Source organism: Chionomys nivalis, chromosome 13 (assembly GCF_950005125.1).
Source record: "Chionomys nivalis chromosome 13, mChiNiv1.1, whole genome shotgun sequence".
Classification (NCBI taxonomy): Eukaryota; Metazoa; Chordata; class Mammalia; order Rodentia; family Cricetidae; genus Chionomys; species Chionomys nivalis.
The window spans coordinates 29,788,644-29,812,352 of record NC_080098.1 but is presented as its reverse complement, the minus strand read 5'-3'; the positions used below and the strand labels follow the sequence as shown (position 1 = coordinate 29,812,352).

At 45.2% G+C, this 23,709-nt stretch overlaps 2 protein-coding genes across 3 annotated transcripts in view; one reads left to right on the top strand and one right to left on the bottom strand.

Annotated features, from left to right (window-relative positions):
- The window catches only part of Pfkp (phosphofructokinase, platelet), a 66,527-nt gene extending 53,480 nt beyond the window's left edge, over window positions 1–13,047 (top strand). For both annotated transcript variants that reach the window (XM_057786946.1, XM_057786945.1), the window contains 6 exons: window positions 4,466–4,630; window positions 6,200–6,261; window positions 6,659–6,770; window positions 8,959–9,058; window positions 11,853–11,955; window positions 12,593–13,047. In XM_057786946.1, the coding sequence (XP_057642929.1) occupies window positions 4,466–4,630; window positions 6,200–6,261; window positions 6,659–6,770; window positions 8,959–9,058; window positions 11,853–11,955; window positions 12,593–12,749 (699 nt within the window). In that variant the 3' untranslated portion in view covers window positions 12,750–13,047. The remainder of the gene's footprint in view (window positions 1–4,465; window positions 4,631–6,199; window positions 6,262–6,658; window positions 6,771–8,958; window positions 9,059–11,852; window positions 11,956–12,592) is intronic.
- A 1,620-nt stretch (window positions 13,048–14,667) lies between these two features.
- Window positions 14,668–23,709, bottom strand: part of Pitrm1 (pitrilysin metallopeptidase 1) — a 32,825-nt gene continuing 23,783 nt past the window's right edge. Inside the window, exons 21-27 of the mRNA XM_057787916.1 lie at window positions 22,085–22,205; window positions 20,411–20,482; window positions 19,664–19,776; window positions 17,194–17,319; window positions 16,086–16,231; window positions 15,176–15,278; window positions 14,668–15,055 (exon numbers count right to left, since the gene is read on the bottom strand). Coding sequence (XP_057643899.1) covers window positions 14,962–15,055; window positions 15,176–15,278; window positions 16,086–16,231; window positions 17,194–17,319; window positions 19,664–19,776; window positions 20,411–20,482; window positions 22,085–22,205 — 775 coding nt within the window. The 3' untranslated portion in view covers window positions 14,668–14,961. The remainder of the gene's footprint in view (window positions 15,056–15,175; window positions 15,279–16,085; window positions 16,232–17,193; window positions 17,320–19,663; window positions 19,777–20,410; window positions 20,483–22,084; window positions 22,206–23,709) is intronic.

Below are 23,709 nucleotides of genomic sequence, written 5' to 3'. Positions count from 1 at the left end.
GAAGGAATAAACCAAAATGTATGTTTACCTTTTGGCCACATTTTTGATAACACGATAGTGTTTCCTTGTTTTTCATGGTGAGTGCCTTTTCTTCATTAACTCAAGATAAAATGCTCTATACGGGCCTCTCCATAGTGTTTATGTACCATCTGAATAGGAGAGCTGTGGACATCACTGCTGGTAAGGTCAACTGCTTCTGTCCAAAGTCCCATTGTTAGGGTTGAGATGTTGGAGGAGGGTGAGAGAACAAGTCACAGGAGAGAGCACAGTAGACTGGATCTAGATGTCCTGCAAGTAAGTATAAGAGCGCTCAGATTAAGCTTGGTCAATATAACTGCTCAAACAAAGGAGCTTGGAAAGACTTCCTGGTGTGATGGGAGAGGCACGCCAGGAGACAAAGTCACTCTCTGAGAGGAAAGTGGCTTTACTTGCCACACACTGTGTGGGGAGATGGACCAGCTGGTGCTAGTGTCCGCATTGTAACACAGGTAAAGAACTGAACACACTAGGTGCTGTTGAGACAAGAGGATGTCTGCTTGCTCCCAAGTCCTTTGCCACAGGTAGTGGTTATACAGCAGCAGAAGGGATGGTAGTCAGGCATGTGGAGTTAGTGTCTCATTGTGCTCAGCTCCTCTTCAGAGTGGCAAGCAGACCTCTGACTAAAGACGTTCACATCCAAGCTGGCGCTAGAGCAGTGGTTCTCAGGAATCACATATCAGATATCCTGCATATCAGACATTTACATTATGATTCATAACTAGCAAAATTACAGTTATAAAGTAGCAACGGAAATAGTTTTATGCTTGGGAGGATCACCACAACATGAGGACCTGTATTAAAGGGCTGCAGCATAAGGAAGGTTGAGAAGCCCTGCTCTAGAGTTTGCAGAGAATTACAGCTGCTGGAGAGATTTCTAAGATCCCAAGTTCTTTCTTCTAAGTTAAATTGCAGGAAAAGAGGGAGATGCCTAGTTGGGTCAAGCATCTGAATTCTCCACTAAGATCTTAGCATGGGACTTAACAGATTGCCATACTCTAAGGATCTCCCTTGAAACTTTTCTTTTGAGACCAGTGAGAAGCTCCCCTGGCCTGTATTCAGACTTCTTTGGAGTTTAATTTCTTTGTGTGTTAAACAGACTCACAAACAAGCCTATAAATTGAACCCCAGTCATTGAATGCCTTAGGCCCAGGCACAACCCTGCACTTTCCCTTCTAAACACCTCCATGGACAGATGATATCACAGGTAGAAGTCCTAGATGATCCAACATACATTAACCTTCTGCCTTGGACACTGGCTTCACTGACAGTGAAATGAGGATCAGTCATTTCTCTGCTGGCACACAGCAGGACAGGATTTCCCCTGACCCATTGCCTAGCTCCTTCCCTATCTGGCTACCTAAGTTCTTCGGTGAGTATTTAGAAGAAATGTCTTCTCTTAGGTCAGGGCCAAGTGGAGAGGGAACCTCTTAACATGTAAGACATGATTCTTCCCACATGAAAGTCTATTGATTTTCTTAAAAAAAAAAAAAGAGCTTTGTGATGAACAGCCTTACTGTCTTACCTTTTATTTACATTTTGGAAGGACAGTATGTGTAGCAGAGTGGTCACTATGTTTGAACTGCAACTTGACCTTCTTCCAGCAGGACCACTCCCAGAGGCTCATCCAGAGAATATGCTACTCTGTGCCCTTGGAACTCCATGAACTTGGCTATGAGGCATTTGTTCTAGCATAAGAGATGAGAACCACAAATGGTTCCTGCTCTCAGCCAGAAGTCAGGGAGGCCCTTTAACACATGGCAGATGACAAAGGCTGGCCCTTTCCATGTCAGTACTACTTTTAATAATTGGATGAGACATGGCTACGATGTCTTCCTATTTTTAGAAGAAGGTAATTGAAGTTCTCAGATGCAATTTGGGTAATGAGAGCATATAGGAAGAGCAGACCATCCCAAACACATCTCCTTGTTCTTCCAGCCAGTGGCACACAGAAAGCCTAGACTTTTCTTCCATGTCAGATATAGTCCAATCAGTTTCTTTTTGTTTCGCCAACAATCCATTTGGATCAGAACTAAGACATTTGTATAAATGGGCCTTGTGTCCAAAGGCATCTTTCTTAGTAATAGTCTTGTAACATCAAGTGACTAGTTTTGTGGATTAGTGGGCAACAGAATAGACATATTGGGAAAAATTAAAAAAGTAGCCCATGTGGCTTTGCTCCCTGACTGGCCACCTGCCTTAGCTCAGCCATGCAGATCTGCAGCTTTCCTTCACCCTGCAGGATGGCTCTGTAACAAAGACCACACAGTGGCTCTTTCAGTATTTGAATGTCCTAGAGAGAGGTTCAGTACAACATTGATCCTTCTTCCTTGGTTACATCTCTGTTGCCTGGGAATTGAGAGCTTCCCACCCACCAAAGCATATAGTAAATACTCTTGGGCAGGGGGATCTACAAGAGAAATTGCAGATTCGAATGCTTTTCATAAAACCCGTGTTTGTTCTTAAGCATGGTCTCTTAAATGTAACTCAAAGTGATCATGTAAAAATGACCAGACAGTTATTGGACTTTGGTGCGAAGACTCACTTTCTGCTCCCCTGTAGATCTGTGGCTGTTACAGTCCCAGTGTCCCTTCTCCCATCATGCTGTCACTGTCCTCTTAGCTCTGGACTACTAACAGGCAGGGCAAGTATCTCATGCACTTTTATTCAGTGTTGAGCATCTGCTGTGTTGCAGGCACAGCCAGCTGTGGAGTGGCATTATCCCATCCTAGGGTTCCTGTCCTTAAAGGAATGGTATCCAGAGAGGAGGAAATACCCAAATCTAATATGCATACATTGCAGGAAGAATACTGGGTGAAAAGAATGAGGACAGAGAATCACGAGGATCCCTACATAGGGACTGTCCAGTCCTGGAGGTCACTCAGTGTCTTCCTGAGGAAACGACTTTTTAACTGGGTCACAGGTCACAGCTAAGAGCAGGATGCAGTCTGAGTGAGCTTCCTATGGTCGTAATAAATGGCTGCACACGTGTTGTGTGGCCAGAGTAGCATTTGCTCATGGCTGTCTGGGGCAGAGGTCAGAGAAGTCAAGGTGCGAGCTCCAGGACAGAGAGGCTGTTGCTATGTCTTCTAATTTTCTGACCTGCATCCTTGGCAGGCCATAATCCCGACTTCTCTTGCGTCCTCTGAGCCAGCATGAAGTTTCTCGCTCCTTTGTCTAGTAGCCGGTTTCCACATCCTGGCTTCCTTTGCTCACTTTACAATGACACTCAAGGCTCTCTTAGATAATCTGGAATAATCCCATCTCAAGATTGTTTGCTTACTTGCATAAGAGAAGGCATTCCGGGGCATTTGAATGGAACACCTTTGGGAGCTTCTATGTACAGTTCTTCACTGTTCCTGTGTATGACAGTCCCATGGAGGTTCAGAGAGCAGCATATGCCTGAGTTAGGACAGCAGCCAGAGCTGGGAGTTGGACATGGTGATGGGAATTGGCAGGGCTGTGCGTTCCATAGAAAGGCTTTAATGCAAGCCAGGCGGTGGTGGCGCACGCCTTTAATCCCAGCACTTGGGAGGCAGAGGCAGGCGGATCTCTGTGAGTTCGAGACCAGCCTGGTCTACAAGAGCTAGTTCCAGGACAGGCTCCAAAGCTACAGAGAAACCCTGTTTCACAAAAGAAAGAAAGAAAGAAAGAAAGAAAGAAAGAAAGAAAGAAAGAAAGAAAGAAAGAAAGAAAGAAAGAAAGAAAGAAAGGCTTTAATGCATACTTAAAAAAGTTCAGTGCTGCAGGGTTTTGAAGAGGGCAAGAATACATTCTGGTTGGATTGCATATATGGATGTCAGTTTTGTAGGTACAGAACAGATACGGAGCAGAAATGAGTAGCATCTACACTGGTGTTGCATGTGTAAGGCGGTGGGTGGGTCGTGTTTTAGTGTGAAACCTGATGCCAGTACCTGGAGGATGTCTCTGGATGCCTTTGTCCAAGAAGCTGTTCTCTGTGGACAGAGGTACCCTTATAAAACACCCAAGCATATACCTAAGGTAAACAAACCTAATATCACAAAGAGCTTTTCACAACAAAACAAGATCAGAAAAGCGAAGATGGCATCCAGGAAACCAGGTAATCAACATTTCTTTGGGAATATAAATTCTACCAGCTAAGTATTGACTTGCAAAAATCCTTTCAGCGAGGACATATTCAGACAGAAAAGCAAGCAAGCTGACTTGGGTCTCCAGGGTAATGGCCCAGCCAGGCTCCCACCGCAGGTGATCACAGAGATTCTGACTCCCAGGCTGCACCTAAGCACTGTTTTCTACCGCTCCTCTCTGTACCCAATGCTTGCTACTGCACGCTCAGGTTTGGTGGAGGGTCATGCAGCTTGTGGGGAGAGCAGGCCCTGGGCTAGTGCACACGTGGCACTAGCCAAGATCCTGGATTCAAATGACGGATCTCCTTCTCTGTGGCCAGACGTGTGACCGAATCAAACAGTCGGCCAGTGGGACCAAGCGCCGGGTGTTCATCATTGAGACCATGGGCGGATACTGTGGCTACCTGGCCAACATGGGGGGACTCGCAGCGGGAGCCGACGCTGCCTACATCTTTGAAGAGCCATTTGACATCAGAGATTTACAGGTACGTCAATCCATGCTTGACTCCGAGACCACCTCGTTTAACAGTGCCGAGTAAAGAGACCTTATTTCCTAAAGCTGGAGACAGTGTTGGAAAACATGGCACGCTGTTTGCTTTTCTGTTGTCATCTCCAAATCCCAAAGCTTGGACTTGAGCTCTTTGGATGGGTGGCCAAGACTACGAAATACGAAAGGTTGAGGGTCCTTATTGTGTGTATTGATATTTTATATATATATGTATATGCATGTGTATATATATATATACATATATATACATATATATATATATATATATATATATATATATATATATATAGCCAGTATGTATGTATGTGAACACCTCATGGGCCAGAAGAGGGTGCTGGATCCCCTAGAACTGGAGTTAAGGATGATTGTGAGCCACAATATGCTTCACTGAAGCTGAGAACAAAGGCTGGGTCCTCTCAAGACCTGAAAGTGCTCTTAAAGGGTCTTAACCTCCTCTCTCTCTCTCTCTCTCTCTCTCTCTCTCTCTCTCTCTCTGTTTATGTATGTGTATGTATTTTTTTTTTTTTTTTTTTGGTTTTTTGAGACAGGGTTTCTCTGTGGCTTTGGAGCCTGTCCTGGAACTAGCTCTGTAGACCAGGTTGGTCTCGAACTCACAGAGATCCGCCTGCCTCTGCCTCCCGAGTGCTGGGATTAAAGGCGTGCACCACCATCGCCCGGCTGTGTGTGTATTTTTAAATGGTCATTCTTTTGAGAAAGATGAAATGCTTTCCCCAATGTTTAGTATAAATCACTTGCTTAAATGGGACCTGGTATTTTAAATTACATCTGTTAGGCCTATTGAAACTTTGTCACTGTCTTAGCTTCGTTTCCCATTCTTATGATAGAATACCCGGGCAAAGCAACTTAGGGAAAAAGGGTTTATTTTGCTCCTAGTTCCAGGGTATGGTCTATCATTTCAGGGAGGCCAAAGCAGCTGGAACTCGAGACTGCTAGTCACATGCTCAGTCAAGAGCACAGAGAGCAAATGCCTGTGTGTTAGCTGTCCGCTAGCCATCTCTTGTACATAGTTCAGAATCCCCTTCCTAGGGAGTGGTGCCACCCACAATGAGTGTGTCTTTCCTCCTCTGTTGACATAATCAAGCTAATCCTTCACACCCACACCCACAGACCCAGCCTGATAGTCCAGAGACTCTTAGGTGGGTGTGGATTGTGACACGTTGACCGTGAAAACTTACCATCGAACTCATGAACATTAAGAAGGAAATGCATGTGCTAGGCAAATGTATAGAATAAGTATTTTAAGAGGGAAACTTAGCTGGGGATGGGGGCTGTATTCATTCCCTAATAAATATACCCAATAGCATAGCCCCACCTCTTACACATTCCAAGCTTATCTGGTTTACTATCAATACCATCTTTTTTCCCACTACCCACTATACTCTGTGTACTGTAATACCCCCCAAATATTAAAGCCATAGAAGCAGCTGACGTGTTCATACTGATGTTACATTCTAGCACAAATGGTATTACAGCAGGTGCCCAGTAAGCATACTGTCTGATGGACTAACATGACATTCTTTTCTAGTCCAATGTGGAGCACTTGACAGAGAAAATGAAGACCACCATCCAGAGGGGCCTGGTACTCAGGTAACGGGAAGGATTTGTGTTCTTCCGTTTTAGGTGAGGGTTCTTGGGCAGAAGCTGTCATGTGATCTAAACCCCAGCAGTAGCTTTCCTTTGCTGCTGATTCTATGAATATTGAAGGAACACGGGCACAATTATTTATAGTTTGTTTTTTCTCTATAATCTACAAATTGTTGTTTTCAAGACACCACCATTCATTTACTTCAGCCCTCCTGGCCTTTAGGAAGAAGGGGAAATATATACCGAGTCAGAGAAGGGGCAGAGATGCAGAGGCCTGGTGTGGGACGTGACTGCGCACCCTGAGCCTTGAGTCGTCTGGCTGGCTGGAGCTGTTCTCCGGAAAGCCCTCAGACTCTCTCTCCGGCCCGGAGTGAACTTGAATCTTTCACCTTCATTTCAGAAATGAAAGCTGCAGTGTAAATTACACCACTGACTTCATTTACCAGCTCTACTCAGAGGAAGGCAAAGGGGTGTTTGACTGCAGGAAAAACGTGCTGGGCCACATGCAGCAGGTAGGCTGTGATCCCTGCGCCTCCAGGGCTCCCCTTTAGATGGTGCTGTTCTGTGAGAAGTGAGCATGAGTAAATTCTGAAATTGTTGATTATTGTACTATATATATTCATTTTTCAAGACAGGGTTTCTCTGTAGGTTTGGAGTCTGTCCTGGAATTAGCTCTTGTAGACCAGGCTGGCCTCAAACTCAAAATCTTAAGTCATATCAAATGCCATCATCTTTAGGATTCTCTGTCTTCTGTGATATCCGGGGTTTATGGGAAATGCTCAGTTGCTCCTCTCATGGTCCTGATTAAAAAGCTGAGAAAAAGCAGCTTAATGGAGGAAGGATTTATGCGGGCCAACAGTTAAAGGGGCTGGAGCAATCACTGTGGGAAGGGCATGGAGGGAGGAGTGTGAGGCAGCTGCTCACTTTGAATCTACAGTCTGGAGGCAGAGAGCAAGCAGGAAGTGGGGCTGAGCTTCCTCAGTGACAGACTTCCTCCAGTTAGTCTATCTCAAGCTCCACCCCCAGTAGGGGGCCAAATGTTCTAAGGCATGAGCCTTTGAGGGAGATTCCATACTCAAACCACAGCAGGAGTTTTAAGGGAAAAACAATCAGCTTCTGTGTAGACAAGAAATACTCTGATTACTTTGTTGAAGTAAATATCAGCATTTCATAAGGTGGGATATGAGACCGTGACACTTTGGCCAAATCAAGATCATTTGGTAATACAGAAGTACTTCTCTACCTCCAGCATAATCGCAATTTTTTTCTTTGTCTTTTTAAAAAATACTCTCGATATGAAAAATGAGTGTGCCTAGGTGACAAGACTGGAGGTCAGCCTGGGATTCAGTAGTCCCATTGTTCCTTATTTGCTGACCTGTGTGCAATATAGGGAACTTTTTATCATCATTCATGTGTGCGTGTGTTACTCATGTATGTATATGTACTGTGGTGGTTTGGGTATGACCCCCACAGACTGAAGTTTGAATGACTGGCCTGTCATTCAATAGAGTAGCACTATTGGGAGGTGTGGCCTGAATGAAGGAAGTGAGTCACTGTGAAGGTGGCCTTTGAGTTCTTATATATGCTCTAGCCACACCCAGTGAGTGAGACAGTTCACTTCCTGTTGCCTATGAATTAAGATGTAGAACTCTCAGCCCAGCCCTTTCTCCCGTACCATATCTGCCTGCATGCTACTTTCCATGATGATAATGGACTAAACCTCTGAACGGTTAGCTAGCCCACAATTAAATGTTTTCATTTATAAGAGTTTCTGTGGTCATGGTGTCTCTTCACAGCAGTAGAACATTGACAAAGACACGCACCCTTTCCCTTTTTCTGGTATGTGTGTACATGTTTGTCTATTGTATGAGGAGGCCTAAGGTTGACAGTAGGAGTCAGCCATCATGGCTCTTCCACATTATTCATTCAGGAAGTCTCAATCAAATTCAGAGATCACTGATAATTGCTATTTGCTAGTCAGTGAAGAGAGCCACTTGAGGGAACTTTGAAGCTAGGAGCCACTAACTTCCTTCAAAAGGTGAACTCCTGCAGTTAAGATGAGTAGGAATATGTGCCCTCTCATTTCTGTGAGTCCACCAATTTTTATCAGTAAAGAAAGTTTCCACTCATCCCAGCTCTTACTGGGCTGGGAAGATGACTCTGCAAGAATGAGAACCGGGATTTGAACCTCCAGCACCCGCATAATAAGCCAGGCATGGCTGCACGTGCCTGTAACCCCAACACTGGGATGTGAGGTAGATGGACGGAGAAAACTAGCCGGCGAGGCAGCCTTGCCTAAATGGGGAGCGTCTCATTGTGTGAGAGACCCTGTCAAGCCAATTGTCGGAAAGCCAGAGGTAGCCACCTGGTGCCTTGTCTGCCTACTGCATGTTGACATACAGATGAGCACAGCTGCATTCGCACATGCCTGTACCAGTCAGAGAGAGAGAGAGGCAGGTAGAATGACAGCTTACTTATTTAGTTGAGAACACCGCAAGGCTGTATGGCAGGCTGAGGTGAGGCTCCAGGACCTGCAGTCCTGTTTGCTTCTTGTCCTCTATATGTAAACCCAAGCCACACTTGCAGATTTGTAGTTCTGAGCAGCACATGGATCTTGTTAAGTTATGGTATTATTTATTTTTTTAAAAATCTAGAGAAATTGCTGTATGATTTATATTTCACATAACTTGCCCACCACAGGGGGGATCACCTTCTCCATTCGATAGAAACTTTGGAACCAAAATCTCTGCGAGAGCTATGGAGTGGATCACAGACAAACTGAAGGGGTCCCAGGGCACAGGTAGGAGTCTGTCGGGAGAATGGATGCACAGCGTGAGGTGCCTCGGCTTCCTCACTGGGAACCCTGTGTTATCGAAGCTATGGTGTCTTTCCTTCGCCTTTAAGTCTGCCATCGAGATGCCCAGCATACTGTCTTACCTTTCCTTGCGTGTGCGTACTGAATACCATTTATAACTTCCCTAGGTTATAGTGAAATATAATTAATAAAAATCAATGTTTTATTTCTGTTGTTAGCAATGGGTGACAAGTAGTTTGGTAGCATTCTTGTTATTCAAAAGATTGCCGGGCACACACTGCTCACCATTAGCAAGACTGTAAAATGTAACTTTTATTTATTTCTGTGGCGTCATGAAGCACGTTCAGGATCTTTTTACTTAGGTTATCTAACAGTTGTTCATTGATTTGATTCACAGGCAACTGTAATGGGGTGGGGAATATGAGCCACTGACTGGGAAGACTGTCCTATTTTCCTTCTTAAAACCCTAAATATTAGTTTTTGATGTTTTTATTCTGTCACACAGTACTTCCTGATGACTTCTCCCTCCACTTCTCTCAGGCTCCCCTCTCCTTCAGATCCACTCGTCTTCCATTTCCCTTCAGAAAAGAGCAGGCCTCCCAGGGATATCAACTGAACGTGGCATAACACGATACAGCAAACTAGGCATAAACCCTCGTATCAAGGCTAGGTGAGGAGCCCAGTAAGAGTCTCAAGAGTAGGCAAGAGTCAGAGACGCTCCCACTGCCACTGTTAGGAGTCCCACAAAAGCCAAGCTAACAACCATAACGTATATGCAGAGGACCTAGCGCAGACTCACACAGGCTCAGAAACTGCTGCTTCAGTTCTCTGTGAGTCCTCATGAGCCCCGCTTAGTTGATTCTGTGGGCCATATTCTCATGGTGTCCTCTGTCCCTTTGGTTCCTACAATTTTTCCTCCCCCTCTTCTTCAGGGTTCCCTGAGCTCTAAGGGGAAGGACCTGATGGAGATTTCTGACTTGGGCTCTCTCTCCACCTAATGTCTGGCTGCGGGTCCTAAATATTGTCTTTCTTCAATATCTTATTTTCTCCTAAAGAGGCAACCTTGGGATTTTGTAAGATAATTCCTATGATTTCTTCAAGAATTCTAGAATGCCACTATGAAGTGAATATACCTTCACGGTGTAATCTGGCTCGGCTTTCTAGGTTGTATGAAGGAAGGGTGTGCTTCTTTCTCTACTTCTGGGATGGTCTTGTTCACATAATGATAGAACACACACAATGGAACTGAACTGCTCAGACCAACTAACGCTTCAGGTGTCTCCAAATCGCTTGACTCAATATGTTGTAGTGTCTGGGGGTCTGTCCCTCCCCCACACCCACCCCAGATGCATGCTCAGCGCAGGCTGCCAGCAAGTCTCAGCAGTCCTTTGCTCACTCATGGGCACCCTGCTTTCCTTTGCGTCCACCCGGCCCATGACTGACACCCAGACTTCTCAGATGTGGCAATGCTTTGGTCTAGGACACTTGTTTTGGTGATAGAAACCATCTGCCAGCTGTTTCCCCACTGGTATTTTCCATGGGGTCATGTTTAAAAATGAAGAGGGGCGGGGGGGAGGGTTTCCTTTACAGTCTGTGACATGGGAGTTTAGCTTGCAGGATGTTTGGTAGACCCTTCCTGTGAGACCATCTGTCAAAACCTCCAGTTTCCTTTGTGGGAAGATTTGAGTGCGACATGGATTTCATTCACGCTCAATGGAACAACACACTTTCTTTGATAACTTTTGTGACTTACATTTTCTAGGACAGTTTAAAATCATTTACGTTATCAAAACTTTGCATGAAACTTTTTGCACCATTCCCTTTTGAGGCCTGCATTCCTAGATCCCATTCCCTTTTCAGAATGGCTGTTTGCGCCAGGGTTTTGGCACCCTCTCCCCTCAGGCTTCTCTATCATTCACCTACGTGTGTCCTCATCAGAACAGACCGAGACAGTGACAAGCATGTGGGTTACAAAAGTGGCACTCTACAAAATGGATATATATAGATCCAACCGACTTGTAGTATTTTCGAATTCCTGACTCTGGCTTTTTTTCTCCTGATAATTTTTCTACATCACTTCATACTCTTGTATTCTTTCTTTCTACCTAGATTTCCTTTCCCAGTTTGTCCTTGAGCATTTATTATTAAAGTGAAATCTTCTTGCAATTTGAGCCACCATGTGGTTGCTGGGAGTTGAACTCATGACCTTTGGAAGAGCAGGCAATGCTCTTAACCTCTGAGCCATCTCTCCAGCCCTCTTCTTGCAATTTGAGCATATTTTCTTATTACACTATTTAGTGAATACTAGACAAGCATTCTATAAAATGTTCCTTTCCAGGAATCTCTCTGACCAGTAGCCCGTATCTGGTAGGTGTGCTGTATGTAGGTGGGAGACAGGTAAAGGGCTCCTCTTTGGGTGTGTGCCATAAAGAAGACCCCAGCACAATCTAGGCCTCTTTGTACCCGATCCCGGAGGAACCTTGAAGGGACCTAAGGAGACAGAGCTCAAAGACCAGAGCTGTGTTGGCAGTTTGGGAAGGACCCTGGTCATTTAGGTCCCCTTGAGAGACTAGACAGCTGTTTCTTAGGAGTACTCCACACTCTCCCTGGCTTGGCACTGAGTGAGCACTCCTGAGAAAGCCTCTGAAGAGCTGCACTTCTCTCCTTGATACCCAGATATGGTCTCTCTCCCTTTGCTGTCTTGTCTCTCCTAGGCTATGAGATATGCTTACCCAGTATGCTGAGTATCTCTTAGATTTCTTATTTTATCTTTCCACAGGGAAAAAATTTGTTAGCGATGACTCCATTTGTGTCCTGGGAATAAGCAAAAGAGACCTTCTGTTTCAACCAGTGGCGGAACTGAAGAAAGAAACTGATTTTGAGTAAGTCAAAAATGTGCCTTCCCTGAATCTCATGAGAAGGAAGGAGAACTAGGAGCTGTGAGGGCAGATCACCAGTGCCACCCTGGCTGCTGTCTGCAGCTCACTTACTGACCTGCTTTAGGTCACCTATGAGCTTTTCTGGTGTGGTAGAACAGGCCTACAATCCCAGGACTGCAAGGCTGTTTTAGGGGAATCCTAAATTCAAGGTCAGATCAGACAACATGGTGAGACCTTACTTCGAAACACTAAACATATAAAGAGCAATTGTACCTAGCTGTGTAGGGCACTACGTTCAATCTCCAGTAATATACACTCACACACACACACACACACATATACAGACACACACGCAAAGACATAGACATGAATGTCTACTCACACACACAAACACACATATACTGGGTATGGTGCAATACTTTTCATCTTTTTTTAAGGCCGCCCTTAAGTAAGTAGGACCTTGTTTTGAAATTAAAAACAGTTGCCATATCACCCCAAATTTATTCAGATTACTGTACTACAAAGCCAGGCTCATCTTTTTTGGGGAGGCTTTTCAAAAAGCTCCCAGCAGCCTGTAGCAGTTGGGAGTTGTCTTCAGTACAAAATGTAATGCTTGATGGCTGACCTGTCTTCCTGCCAGACACCGGATCCCCAAGGAGCAGTGGTGGCTGAAACTGCGGCCTCTCATGAAGATCTTGGCCAAGTACAAGGCGAGCTATGATGTGTCTGATGCAGGCAAGCTGGAGTCCTTGGGACACCACCACGCCACCTCCCATGGAGAACCGGCAGCCATCTGATCAAGCATGTTATCACCTGACCTACACACTTGTCTAGAGAAGCCTGTAATGTTCCCCAGGGACCATGCTTTTTGTAACATAGTTATTTATCAGCACTTTATGCAAGTATTGTTGACCGGGTATTGTCAGCAGTAATAATCAGAGAGCACCACTTGCCATAATCACCGACCCATCAGAGCCCGCGCGAAAGGAAACCCAGCCCCATGTGCTTGATCCAGTGTCTATTTTCTACTGTACGGGGTACTGTCTTGTGCTTTACCATGTGTGTGTCTTGTGGAATTAAACATTTGGCTACAACTCCCATGGTCCTTTATTGTTTCTTGTTTATTTATTGTTTTCAGTAGTTCATTGTTCTAAGTAGGAGCCTGAAACCTCAGGATGCTTTTTCCTGGCCAAGGGTTTCCTCAGCAGTTTTATGGACAGAGGTTAGAAAAGTCTCCTTAGATACCACGGGGCAGGTACAGATAGGGACCAAGCAAACAGAGTCCTGAAAGGAGGGGAAAGAAGACGCTGTGATCGACACCAGCTGTGTGCCATTAAGCGAACATTGGGCACTCCTGTGGGCTGTACTGAAAGGGATGGATCAGAGCAGGAGTTTAATTATTTAATTAATAATAATTAAAAAAACTAGGTGTAATAGCATGTACTAGCAGAGACAGACTGGTGTGCTGGCTAGTCCTAGCCTGCTTAGTGAGCTCCAGGCCAGTGAGAGACCCTGTCTCAAAATACAAAACAAAACATGGTAGATGATGCTCGGTGAAGGAAACCACAGGAAGTCTTCTCTTGACCTCCACATGCATATGTGCGCAGATTATCTTCTCTCGCCTCCCCTCCCTCCCTCTCACTCTCTGTCATGCTCTTTATTACCCCCCCCACACACACACACACAGTATTGGCCTGGGACTTTGACACCGATGGTCATACAGGTGGAGAACATGCTTAACTCCGGGTTTATGATTTTAGTTATTTACATGTACATCACTACTCTCAGATGTTCTTTTAAAATGAGGTCAAGTGCAGAGTTTTAAAATGACAAGTATGTACCTGCAATTAAGAGTAAGATATCTTACATTCTCAGTTTTAGCCATAATTGTACACTGTAGCCACCAAGGGGGTTTAGAAGGGCAATATGATAACCAGCTTCTTCCAAAGCAGTAGGGCTGAGTGGAAGTCCGGCTCTCACTCTCTGGAAGAGGCTACTCACTGTTAAGGGTTAATGGCGGGGCCCTAAGCCATCGCTCCTCCACTCCACCCCAGCAAGCTCTAAAGGGATGAGCTGTCTGCAGGGCAAAGCGCCCTGCTGCTTGTCCCTAGTCTAGCTGTTCCCTCTCCTACCTAAAGACATCCTCTAGATATCAACACAGCAGCAATGAGGAAAATTGTACAGAGGAAAGGGGTGATTAAAAGTCAATTGTGTTTGAGGATAAAACGATAAAACAAACTTTCTTCCTGTCTCAGTAAAGACAGGGCAAAAGCTTGAGTTAACAGCGTAACTAGTTCTGGAGGTGGATGCTCACTGGACAGCCCTGTGGGACTCCAATCTGTACTTTGCTTCTGGTCTATGGCATGATTGTACAGGCACCATGCGGGCCTCTACATTTGTTCATCTAGTCAAACCATTTGTGAATAATGGTTTATTCTATGTGTACGAATGCTTTGGCTGAATGTATGTCCATGCACCAAATTCATGCAGTGGGACATCAGATGCCCAGAAACAAGTTACAGATGGTATGAGATACTCCATGGGTTCTGGGAACCTAACTCTGGTCCCCTGAAAGAGCAGCAAGTGCTCTTAGTTGCTGAGCTATTTCTCCAAATGAATATTCATTCGTTCGTTCTTTTTGTAAAAGAATGAAGGCCCAAAAACTAATTTTAAAGAAGTAAAATGTTTAAAGTAATGACTAAAGCCCAGTTAGGTCAGAGGTGACTTTTATTCTCAAAATAAATGTTCTAGGCTTAGTAACATTTCAGAACTTTAATTTGTTCACTTTTGCCATGTAATGCATGATAATGTCAACGAATTTCTTCGTCACAGTATTTTCTGAAGAGTTTTTGCCCAACTTGTAAGTTGATAGACATCTTTGGTCGATTTTTAATATATCTATGATTTTTAGAACAACAAAAAAATAAACCAGCAACCCTTGTGGTTCAGAGGCTTAGTTTTTATGAGCCTCTGGTTTCTTAAAAGAGACTCGGAAATATGCGAAACTCATTATCTTACGATCCATGATGGGTCTTTGGCAATTTTTGGGTTCTCTGGTCCGAGTATAGCCAGGCTGTGCGTGCTCTTCCCGATGCCAAGGTACCTGCAAGGAAGATGGCACATTGGACCGTTTTCTAGTTTTTTAGTGGTCAACAGGAAGCCTTCACCTTTCTGAGTTTCCCTTCCCCCAGCTAACACAGGAAGCCAGGGCACACATACTCACTTATGGCTCACAGAGGTCAGTTTGTCATGGCTGACAGCAAAGAGCTGTTCCCGGTATGCCTGCTTCATTTCATCCGAGAGGCCATACAAAAAGTGGTCCATTCCTAAAAATTAAAACCACAAGTATGGCTGGGGAAATTGCTTGCACAGGGGCCTTTGTGCTAAAAATATAGTGGGGACACTAATGTCGCTTCAATCAAAAAGGTTACAGGTGCAAGAGAGATTCAACCTGACATCCACCTCTATAAAATGGTACCGAGCCCATTATAGACTCCCTTTCTCAGAGTACAAATGAAGAGTCAGTATAGGTCACAGGGGTAACAATACTACAAAGAAAAGCAGCAGTGAATAACAATGTGGCCAGTCTTGTGCTGTGTCAAAACGCCTTCTTTTACTCAAACTAGCTATCAGATCCCCAGGGAGCTAAGTTACAAGCGGGTGTGAACTGTTAGAGTCAGATGCTAAGACCCAAACCCAGATCTTCTGCAAGAGCAACAACCACATTTAATTGCTGAGCCATCTAGACAGCTCCACCCACCTTAGTTTTTGGGACAGGGTCACCCTCACTAGCCTGGAGCTCACCAAGTAGGGTTTGCTGGCTGTCTGACCAGCGAGCCTCAAGGATCTACCTGTCCCCAACTTCCCTGTGTTGGGATTAAGAAGTACCTACCACCATGCCTGAATTTTTACATGGATTTAACTCAGGTCTGAACTCCCGCTTAACAAGTACTTTACTGGTGGAGGTGTTTTTAAGGTCAGTGTTCAGGAGATCAAAGGACAGAGATGGGAGACTCTGAAAGAACATAGCTGCTACTGTGTTTCATTCATGTGAGTCAGATGCATGACTAAGAAAACTGCCTGGAATTCTGCCCCAGGAAACCATGCACCCAGGTTACTGGCCCTTGAAATACCTTTATCTGATGGGGCAACAGGAGAATCCACAGCAGAGAAAACAGAAAGCTTGGCTTCATCAATGTCCTGCTGGGTGAACTTTCCAGACTTAGCCCAGTCTACAGCCTTCCCAAAAGACTGGAGTGTTTCTATGGAGTTTGGATCCCTGGAAACCCAAAAGAGCCAATACTGAAGTATTATGTTGGGGGTGGGGGTTGGGGATCTATGATAATCATGTGGACTTAACAGCTTTAGTTTACTTTTTAAATCTGATAGTCTACACTCTACATAGCCCACTGACAGAGCAATGTCTCTGGGGAATTTAAATCTGATATAATAACACCTCACAGCACACACCTTACTTAATACCACAGCCACCTGCTTACCTCACTGCTCGACTGTGACTTCATCTAGAGAGGAAGGCACATGGATGGTTGCGTGTCAGGAATACCGAGACTTTATAGAAGAGCCATGGAAAAGGTACACATTCAACCAGTCCCTGCTTCCCCAGGACAAACCCAGAATCGCCCAGAAATGAGTGAGAGTTGGGGGATTTCTGGAGTACCTTCTTGTGTCTAAATCTCCTCTTAGCTCTTTAAGCTCACCACCAAGGACCTGAAGACTTGTCACTGAAACTCTCCCTGCCTGCAGTTCTGGGGTCGAGTCGACAAGGACAATGACATCCATCAGTGGCAAGGCCTTGTTTTTAGCACGTTGGCATACAAGGCTTCCGGAAACGGTGCCTGAGACACTATCATTTACAGAAAATCTTAGTCTCACAACAGTCTCCCATCTGTGCAAACCCAACAGAGTCATATCTTGATTAGGTTTCTACAACAGAAGTAAGTTCAGAAGCCACTGATTGCATTCTACAAAACATTCTGATTAGGAAGCGAGAATTTTGTCTAATGTAAACGATGCAACAACACAACCCTTATACCACTGTGTCTCATCCCTGCTGCAAGAAAGTCACAGTTTGGTGGTTAGTTGCTCAAGACGGGGACCAAACGAACAGATGTAACCTTCATTGCATCAATGTTCACATGGAATGGCAACACTCTGAGTGAACAGAGCCAGTGGCTGGAATGTGGGTGCTTTCACATGAAACAGGACAACTCAGGGACTCACCTATAAGAGTAAAGTGTGAAAATCCCGCTGTGGCTGAGTTTAGCACCTCCACCATAGGCACCCCCCTTTTCTCGTATTTCTGTATGCAGAAATTTCGCCGTCATTAAACGGGCAAGGATCTTAAGACTGAAAACAAGGGAGCGAAAAACAAGTTAGAGCATGATTCACAGAAAGTATAACATTAGAACCAATGCCAAGAAACGGGGTGGAAACTGAAAAAGAAAATAAAGTCTGGTTAGGCTGTAAGGTCACAGGCAGCGGTCCTTCTTCCAAGGCACTCTGATTTCTTTCTCTATCTGGTGTGGGAGGTCCTTCTGTCTATGTGTTGCTTTTACTGGTTAATAAATAAAGAACTGGCTTGGTCTATGGCATGGGAGGAGAAAAACGGAGTCAGAGAGAAACCATGGAGCCACCACCAGAGTCAGACATGCTGAAACTTTGTCAGTAGGCCACGACCTCGTGATGATGCACAGATTAATGGAGATGGGTTAAATTAAAATGTAGGAGTTAGCCAATAAGAAGCTAGAGCTATTGGGCCAAGCAGTGATTTAAATAATATGGTTTCTGTGTGATTATTTGTGGCTCTCTCCTCCAACATCTATCAGAGAGCGCCTTTCTGATCTTCTGAGGTATGGCAGAGCACAGAGACTAACCATTCCTTAGAGGAATCTGGAGCTGCTCTTCAGAGGCCAGCCTGTCTTTCTCCCTGTGGATCTGTCCCTCTGCAGGACTCCTAGGGTACACTATCCATGAACCTCTATCTGCCACTTTCAAAATGTCCTTGTAACTCTCCCATGCTGCACACCAGGCCATCAGAATGGCTGATATTGACTGTAAATTTGAGGGGGGCACATATGTGAAGGAGTTTCTAGACTGAGTTTACTGAAGTGAGAAGACTGGGCCTGAATGTGGGTGGCATCATCCCTGGGCTGAGGTCCCAGACTGTGTAAAAAGGAGAGTGTGAACTGAGCACCTGCATCCACTGCTCTCTGCTTCCCGGCTGTGGGCACAGTACGAGCTGTCTCAGGGTCCTACTGCTATGGCTTGCCCATCCTGATAGAATGTAGCTTCCAACCGTGAACCATAATAAACCCTCCCTTCTGCAGTGACTAATACACTACCTTGCTTCTTCTTCCTGGTGGCTTTATGCCCTTTTCAATATTCTTGACTGGTGGATGGGAATGTCTGTATGTGTGTATGTATGTGTGTGTGCGTGTGCGCGCACACGTGCAAGAGAGAGTGTGTGTGTCTCAAATGTAAGCACATGTGTTCATTCTACATTTATCAGACAGTTTTAAGACTTAATAGTGGTTAAATACATAGGAGATTAAGGCAATCATTTGCATTTAGGGGAATAAGTATGTTGCTGTATACAGGACTGCTTAGTTCACAAGAATAACAATGCACACAAGACTGGGCATTTTATCCATAAAGCTGCAGTTTATTGACTACTTGCAGGGGTGTGTTGTTCTGGCTGGTATAGTCGGAACATGTAGGTGATAGACAGGTACAATGTAACACAGGGTCCAGAGTGTGAAGCTAGTGCAGAAACTTTGTGAGCACAAAGCATCCCTCACTCCTACTGCACTCACATGTGGACCTCGAGTGTGTGTGTGTGTGTGTGTGTGTGTGTACACCCGTGTGTGGGCACGCATGCGTGCATGCCTGTATGTGTGGGGGACGGAATGGTATTTTCTTCACTCAGTCTCTGTATTATAAATCACATCACTTAACGGTTATGTGTTGCCTGTGTTAGCTGAGTGCTGACTCTGGGTACAGAGTAGGTCCCTCGTCTCAGACTTGAGTGTTTATCTCAAGTGTCCTCCAAGACCTAGTGTCCTGGGGCAGGCTGGCCGCCCTTGACTGGTGACAAGGAGAACAGAGAACAGTCCAGAGGGCTTTAGGAACATTGTACCCTAAGAACAGCTAGAAAGCAAAGCAGTTCCAGAAGCTGGAAGCCTCCCAAGGGGACAACACTGCCCAGACTTTGAATCTGGATGCTGGCTGGCAGCTCGGGCGGTGCTCATCCAGTCACTTCTGCTGGATTTGACATTCTGATACCAACTGCTTGCTTGTTTGCTATTTGTTCTTTTACTTATTGTTGCTATGTGCTATTTAGTAAACTAATTCATTTGTAGCTGAATGTTCAGCTATCATGGCCATTCTTCTGACAGAATGTTTTTATTTCTGGAGACAGTATATCTCACTGAATCTAGAGTCCACTGATCTGGCCAGACTGATTGGTCAATGGGCTTTGGAAGTTGGCCTGTCTCTGCCTCTGTGGCACTGGGGTATTGATGGCACCACATCTGGTTTTTCCATGGGTACAGGGAATCTCAACTCAGCTCTTCACACTCTAACAACAAAGCCATCTCCCCAGCCGGTCCCCTCCCTCCCTTCTATCATGCTCCCAAACACTTTCATTGAAGTCCAGATGTGAGAGGGGATGCATTGGTACCCCTCCTCCTACCTGGCATGATCCGGATCAGCATAGGGGACGGTTCTGACACACTCGCCAACATAGTTCACAGGGAAGGGCAGCACGAAATGCGTCTTCATCTGGCAGGGTTTGAAGGTGGGGTCCTGAGGGGCAGAGACCTATGGTTCAGACTGGGCTGCAAAACCAAATGTGGCCCACAGGTAGTAAACCCAGTCGGCACCTCCCCAGCATCTCCATCTCCAAGGGAGTCACGAGACAGGCTCTGCTAAGGCCGGCACAATGGCAATTTACTTACGGACTAACAAGAAACACCCCACATTTGGTGAGATGCATTAAAATGTAGTTATTATTCAATTAAAAGCATTCCAGACTGTGGCTGATTTTCCAGGAATACATTAAACCGCCGTACTCTACAAAGACCCAGACCAAGTGACATCATTACGGAAAGCAATGAGTACAAAGGGATTACACAGGGATTGATGCCACTGCCTAACTGGAGGCAGCTGCTGAGCTTAAGCAGCATACACTACATTAAGATGTGGGTAGACGTAGAGTGATGAGACTATTTGGTAGAGTAAGTAGAGGCTTTACTAAGAAATACGATATCCATTCTGCGCTGTCCCAACAGAAAAGGCTCAGGGTGACAATGGCAAGAGACAGTGACTCCCCGAGTCTGTGGCTGCAGCTCAGTCCTGGAAAGGCCCCACTAGAAGAATGCTGACAATCAGAGTGTGCTCAAGCACGCAGCAAGGAGCCCGACAGCCCGTGGTCACTCACTGTTATCAGCTTTCTGATGATCTGGGAGCCGCTGACATGCGCACTGCCACGGGAGCCACTGTGTGTAGGTTTCTGAAAAGAAAGTGTCCAAGAGTAAAAAGAAACTTTCTTGAAATAGTTATGAAGATATGGCCGTTATAAAGCCCTCAGAGTTCCTTCCATGGGTTCACGGGTTAGTTAAGGAAGACAGAATTCATGATGTAAAGCAGTGAAATTTTAAACAGACAATGAAAACAGCTACTTTCTAATCATAAGACTGTCTTTCAGAGCCAGTGAGATGACTCAATGGGCCTGGACCTGCAAGGTGGAAAGAAACCACAGATTCTTACAAGTTGTCTGTGACCTTCACATGCACACTGTGGCACACCCATGCCCACACATGTACACATGCACACACAGAAATAAATGTAACAGCAGCAACAACAAAAACAATGAGCAAAATATCCTTGTATCTAAGTATCTTCAAAAGCACGAGGGTGACACGAATAGGCTAGAGACACGGGGCCAAAGGAGCAGTGGGCTATCACAGGCTATAGACAGAGGGCCAAAGGAGCAGTGGGCAATCACAGGCTATAGACAGAGGGCCAAAGGAGCAGTGGGCAATCACAGGCTATAGACAGAGGGCCAAAGGAGCAGTGGGCTATCACAGGCTACAAACAGAGGGCCAAAGGAGCAGTGGGCTATCACAGGCTATAGACAGAGGGCCAAAGGAGCAGTGGGCTATCACAGGCTACAGACAGAGGGCCTAAGGAGCAGTGGGCAATCACAGGCTACAAACAGAGGGGCCAAAGGGGCAGTGGGCTATCACAGGCTACAGACAGACAGAGGGCCAAAGGAGCAGTGGGCTATCACAGGCTATAGACAGAGGGCCAAAGGAGCAGTGGGCAATCACAGGCTACAAACAGAGGGCCAAAGGAGCAGTGGGCTATCACAGGCTACAAACAGAGGGCCAAAGGAGCAGTGGGCTATCACAGGCTACAGACAGACAGAGGGCCAAAGAAGTGGTGGGTTATCACAGGCTACAGACAGAGGGCCAAAGGAGTGGTGGGTTATCACAGGCTACAGACAGAGGGCCAAAGGAGCAGTGAGTCACTTCCGTGTAGTCTCTCTTTACAGGGTGGTGAAGATGTCAAACAGACAGGGAAACCAAATAACAAATGGAAGAAGGAACATGTGAACCAGAGCAGAGAAGACACTAAAATAATTCCTACAAGACCTGCAAAGGGTCAGCCTTCTGCAGTGGCAGGTGAGGCTTCTAGGGACTCAGACTTAAAAACAACACAAACCTTTGCAAACCAATTGCACTGAAGATTATCACTGACAAGTATTGTGCCCAAGGATAAAATCTGTGAAATAATGAGCCACAGGGGAAAGGCTCTGACCAACTTGTGTCTGATTCCAAGCCTGACAAAATGCAGGGGACACTTTAATCAGATCAAGGTTTTGGACTCTTTTTTATGTTATGACATCCTAGGCCAAAGTCTGCTCTTCCCTATCAGGAGAAAGCTTACCTACAAGGATGAACAAAGATACATGGGATGGGGTGTGAATTCAGTTAGCTAGGCTGATTAAGTCACTTAATCCTCCCACGTACTTGTCTCTCCAAATATAACCATAAGGATATTAATTCCTACATATGTCATGCTATTGAGAACAGTGACATGGTTCTGTTACCTCGACAATATGTGGGCGAACAGGCTTCCGTTCCTTTTTGCTGCGGCCAACATTTCTAAGGAAGTTTTCCACCTCTTTCTCTGCCTGAGGCATCTGCTGAGGGGTGGCATTGACTGAGCATCTGCGGAGAATTGTACATGTAAAAAAAAATCTCACCAAAAAAAACCCAAAACCTTTATTTTACTAACTTATCACATTTTGTATAAATGACACAGAAATGTGAATTAACTTTCTTTTTGTTATAAAAATACTAAACAAATGTTCAAAGGAAACAATATCCAGATGTAGAAATCATGTCTCATTCTATAGATGGCTTTAGTATTAGCATGGTCGATGTGACGTGCGTGTCACGCCTCATGGCTGTTAACACAGTTTCTGAAGAGCAAAGTGAAGAGAAGGAACACTATCAGCTTCGACCAATGCCTTCAGGTTTATAACAAAGAGCAGAAAACTTCAAGAACGTGACTATCCACAATTTGAAACCACAAACTTGTCGAAAGGAGAGAATTAAAAACAAAACTTATGTATGCATGCCCTACATGTACTATGTATAGGCACACGTGTGCAGGTGCCCACGGAGGCCAGAAGATGTTGGATTCTCTGGAGCTGGACTTAAATCTGCGCAGTGTGGGTGCTGGGAACTGAACTCCAGTCCCCTGCAAGAGCAGCAAATGCTCTTAACTGCTGAGTCATCTCTCTGGCTCTATAAGTCGGAAATTTAAGATGCCAAAGACATTTTAAAACACCCTGTTGAAACTCCTCCAGACTTGAGAGACTCACAGAGATTATGCAGGTTTCCTCCTTCCGGTGTTAAATTCCCAGCAGTCACTATTGAATAAACACTGTGTATGGGCACTATACTCACTGCCTGTATATAGTACTGATTTTATTGCATGGAAGAAATTTGCAAAGACAGTTTTATAGAGAAGGACGCAGACATTCTAAGCTCCCCAGGCTGGTCTTGGGTATTCTAGTGAGTGCTGACTAAATTAGCCTAGGGTGTGAGGGTGAACAGAGGAGGAGCCAGCCTAGGGAACAGGTGAGATGAATCCTGGGGAGGGTTAGCCTGGGATGGAAGAGTGAATGCTGGGCCAGGCTGGCCTGGGGCATCATGGTGAATAAAGCCTGGGGTGGAAGGAAAGGAAATGCAAGCTGGCCCACGAGACACCCAATCAAGGCAGGAGGAGCAGTGATAACATGAGACCCGCTCCTGCCAGGTAGTCTGCCCTGTGGCATCCGTTAATGATTTTCAAGAACTTAATTAGAGAAGGTACCAGGAGCGGGGAGAGGAGAAAAAGACAGGAACCAGGAATCTCTGCAAAACAGTAGCTTTAATAATGCGTTTTCTTGTTACTCATCAGTGACTACTAAATCAACACTAGTGGTGGCAATAGACGTTGTACATAATTTACGGATACTTTAGTTTTATTCACGCTCAAGCCTGAGTGCATAAAGCTAATTTAATGTGCACAAACTGACAGAAGACACTGCTTGACCTGGCTAGTTTACGTCAACTTGACACAAGCTAGAGTCAACCAAAATGAGAAAACCTCAGTTGAGAAAAAGGCCCCCATGAGATCCAGCTGTAAGGCATTTTCTTAGTGATTATGGGGAGGGTCCAGTCC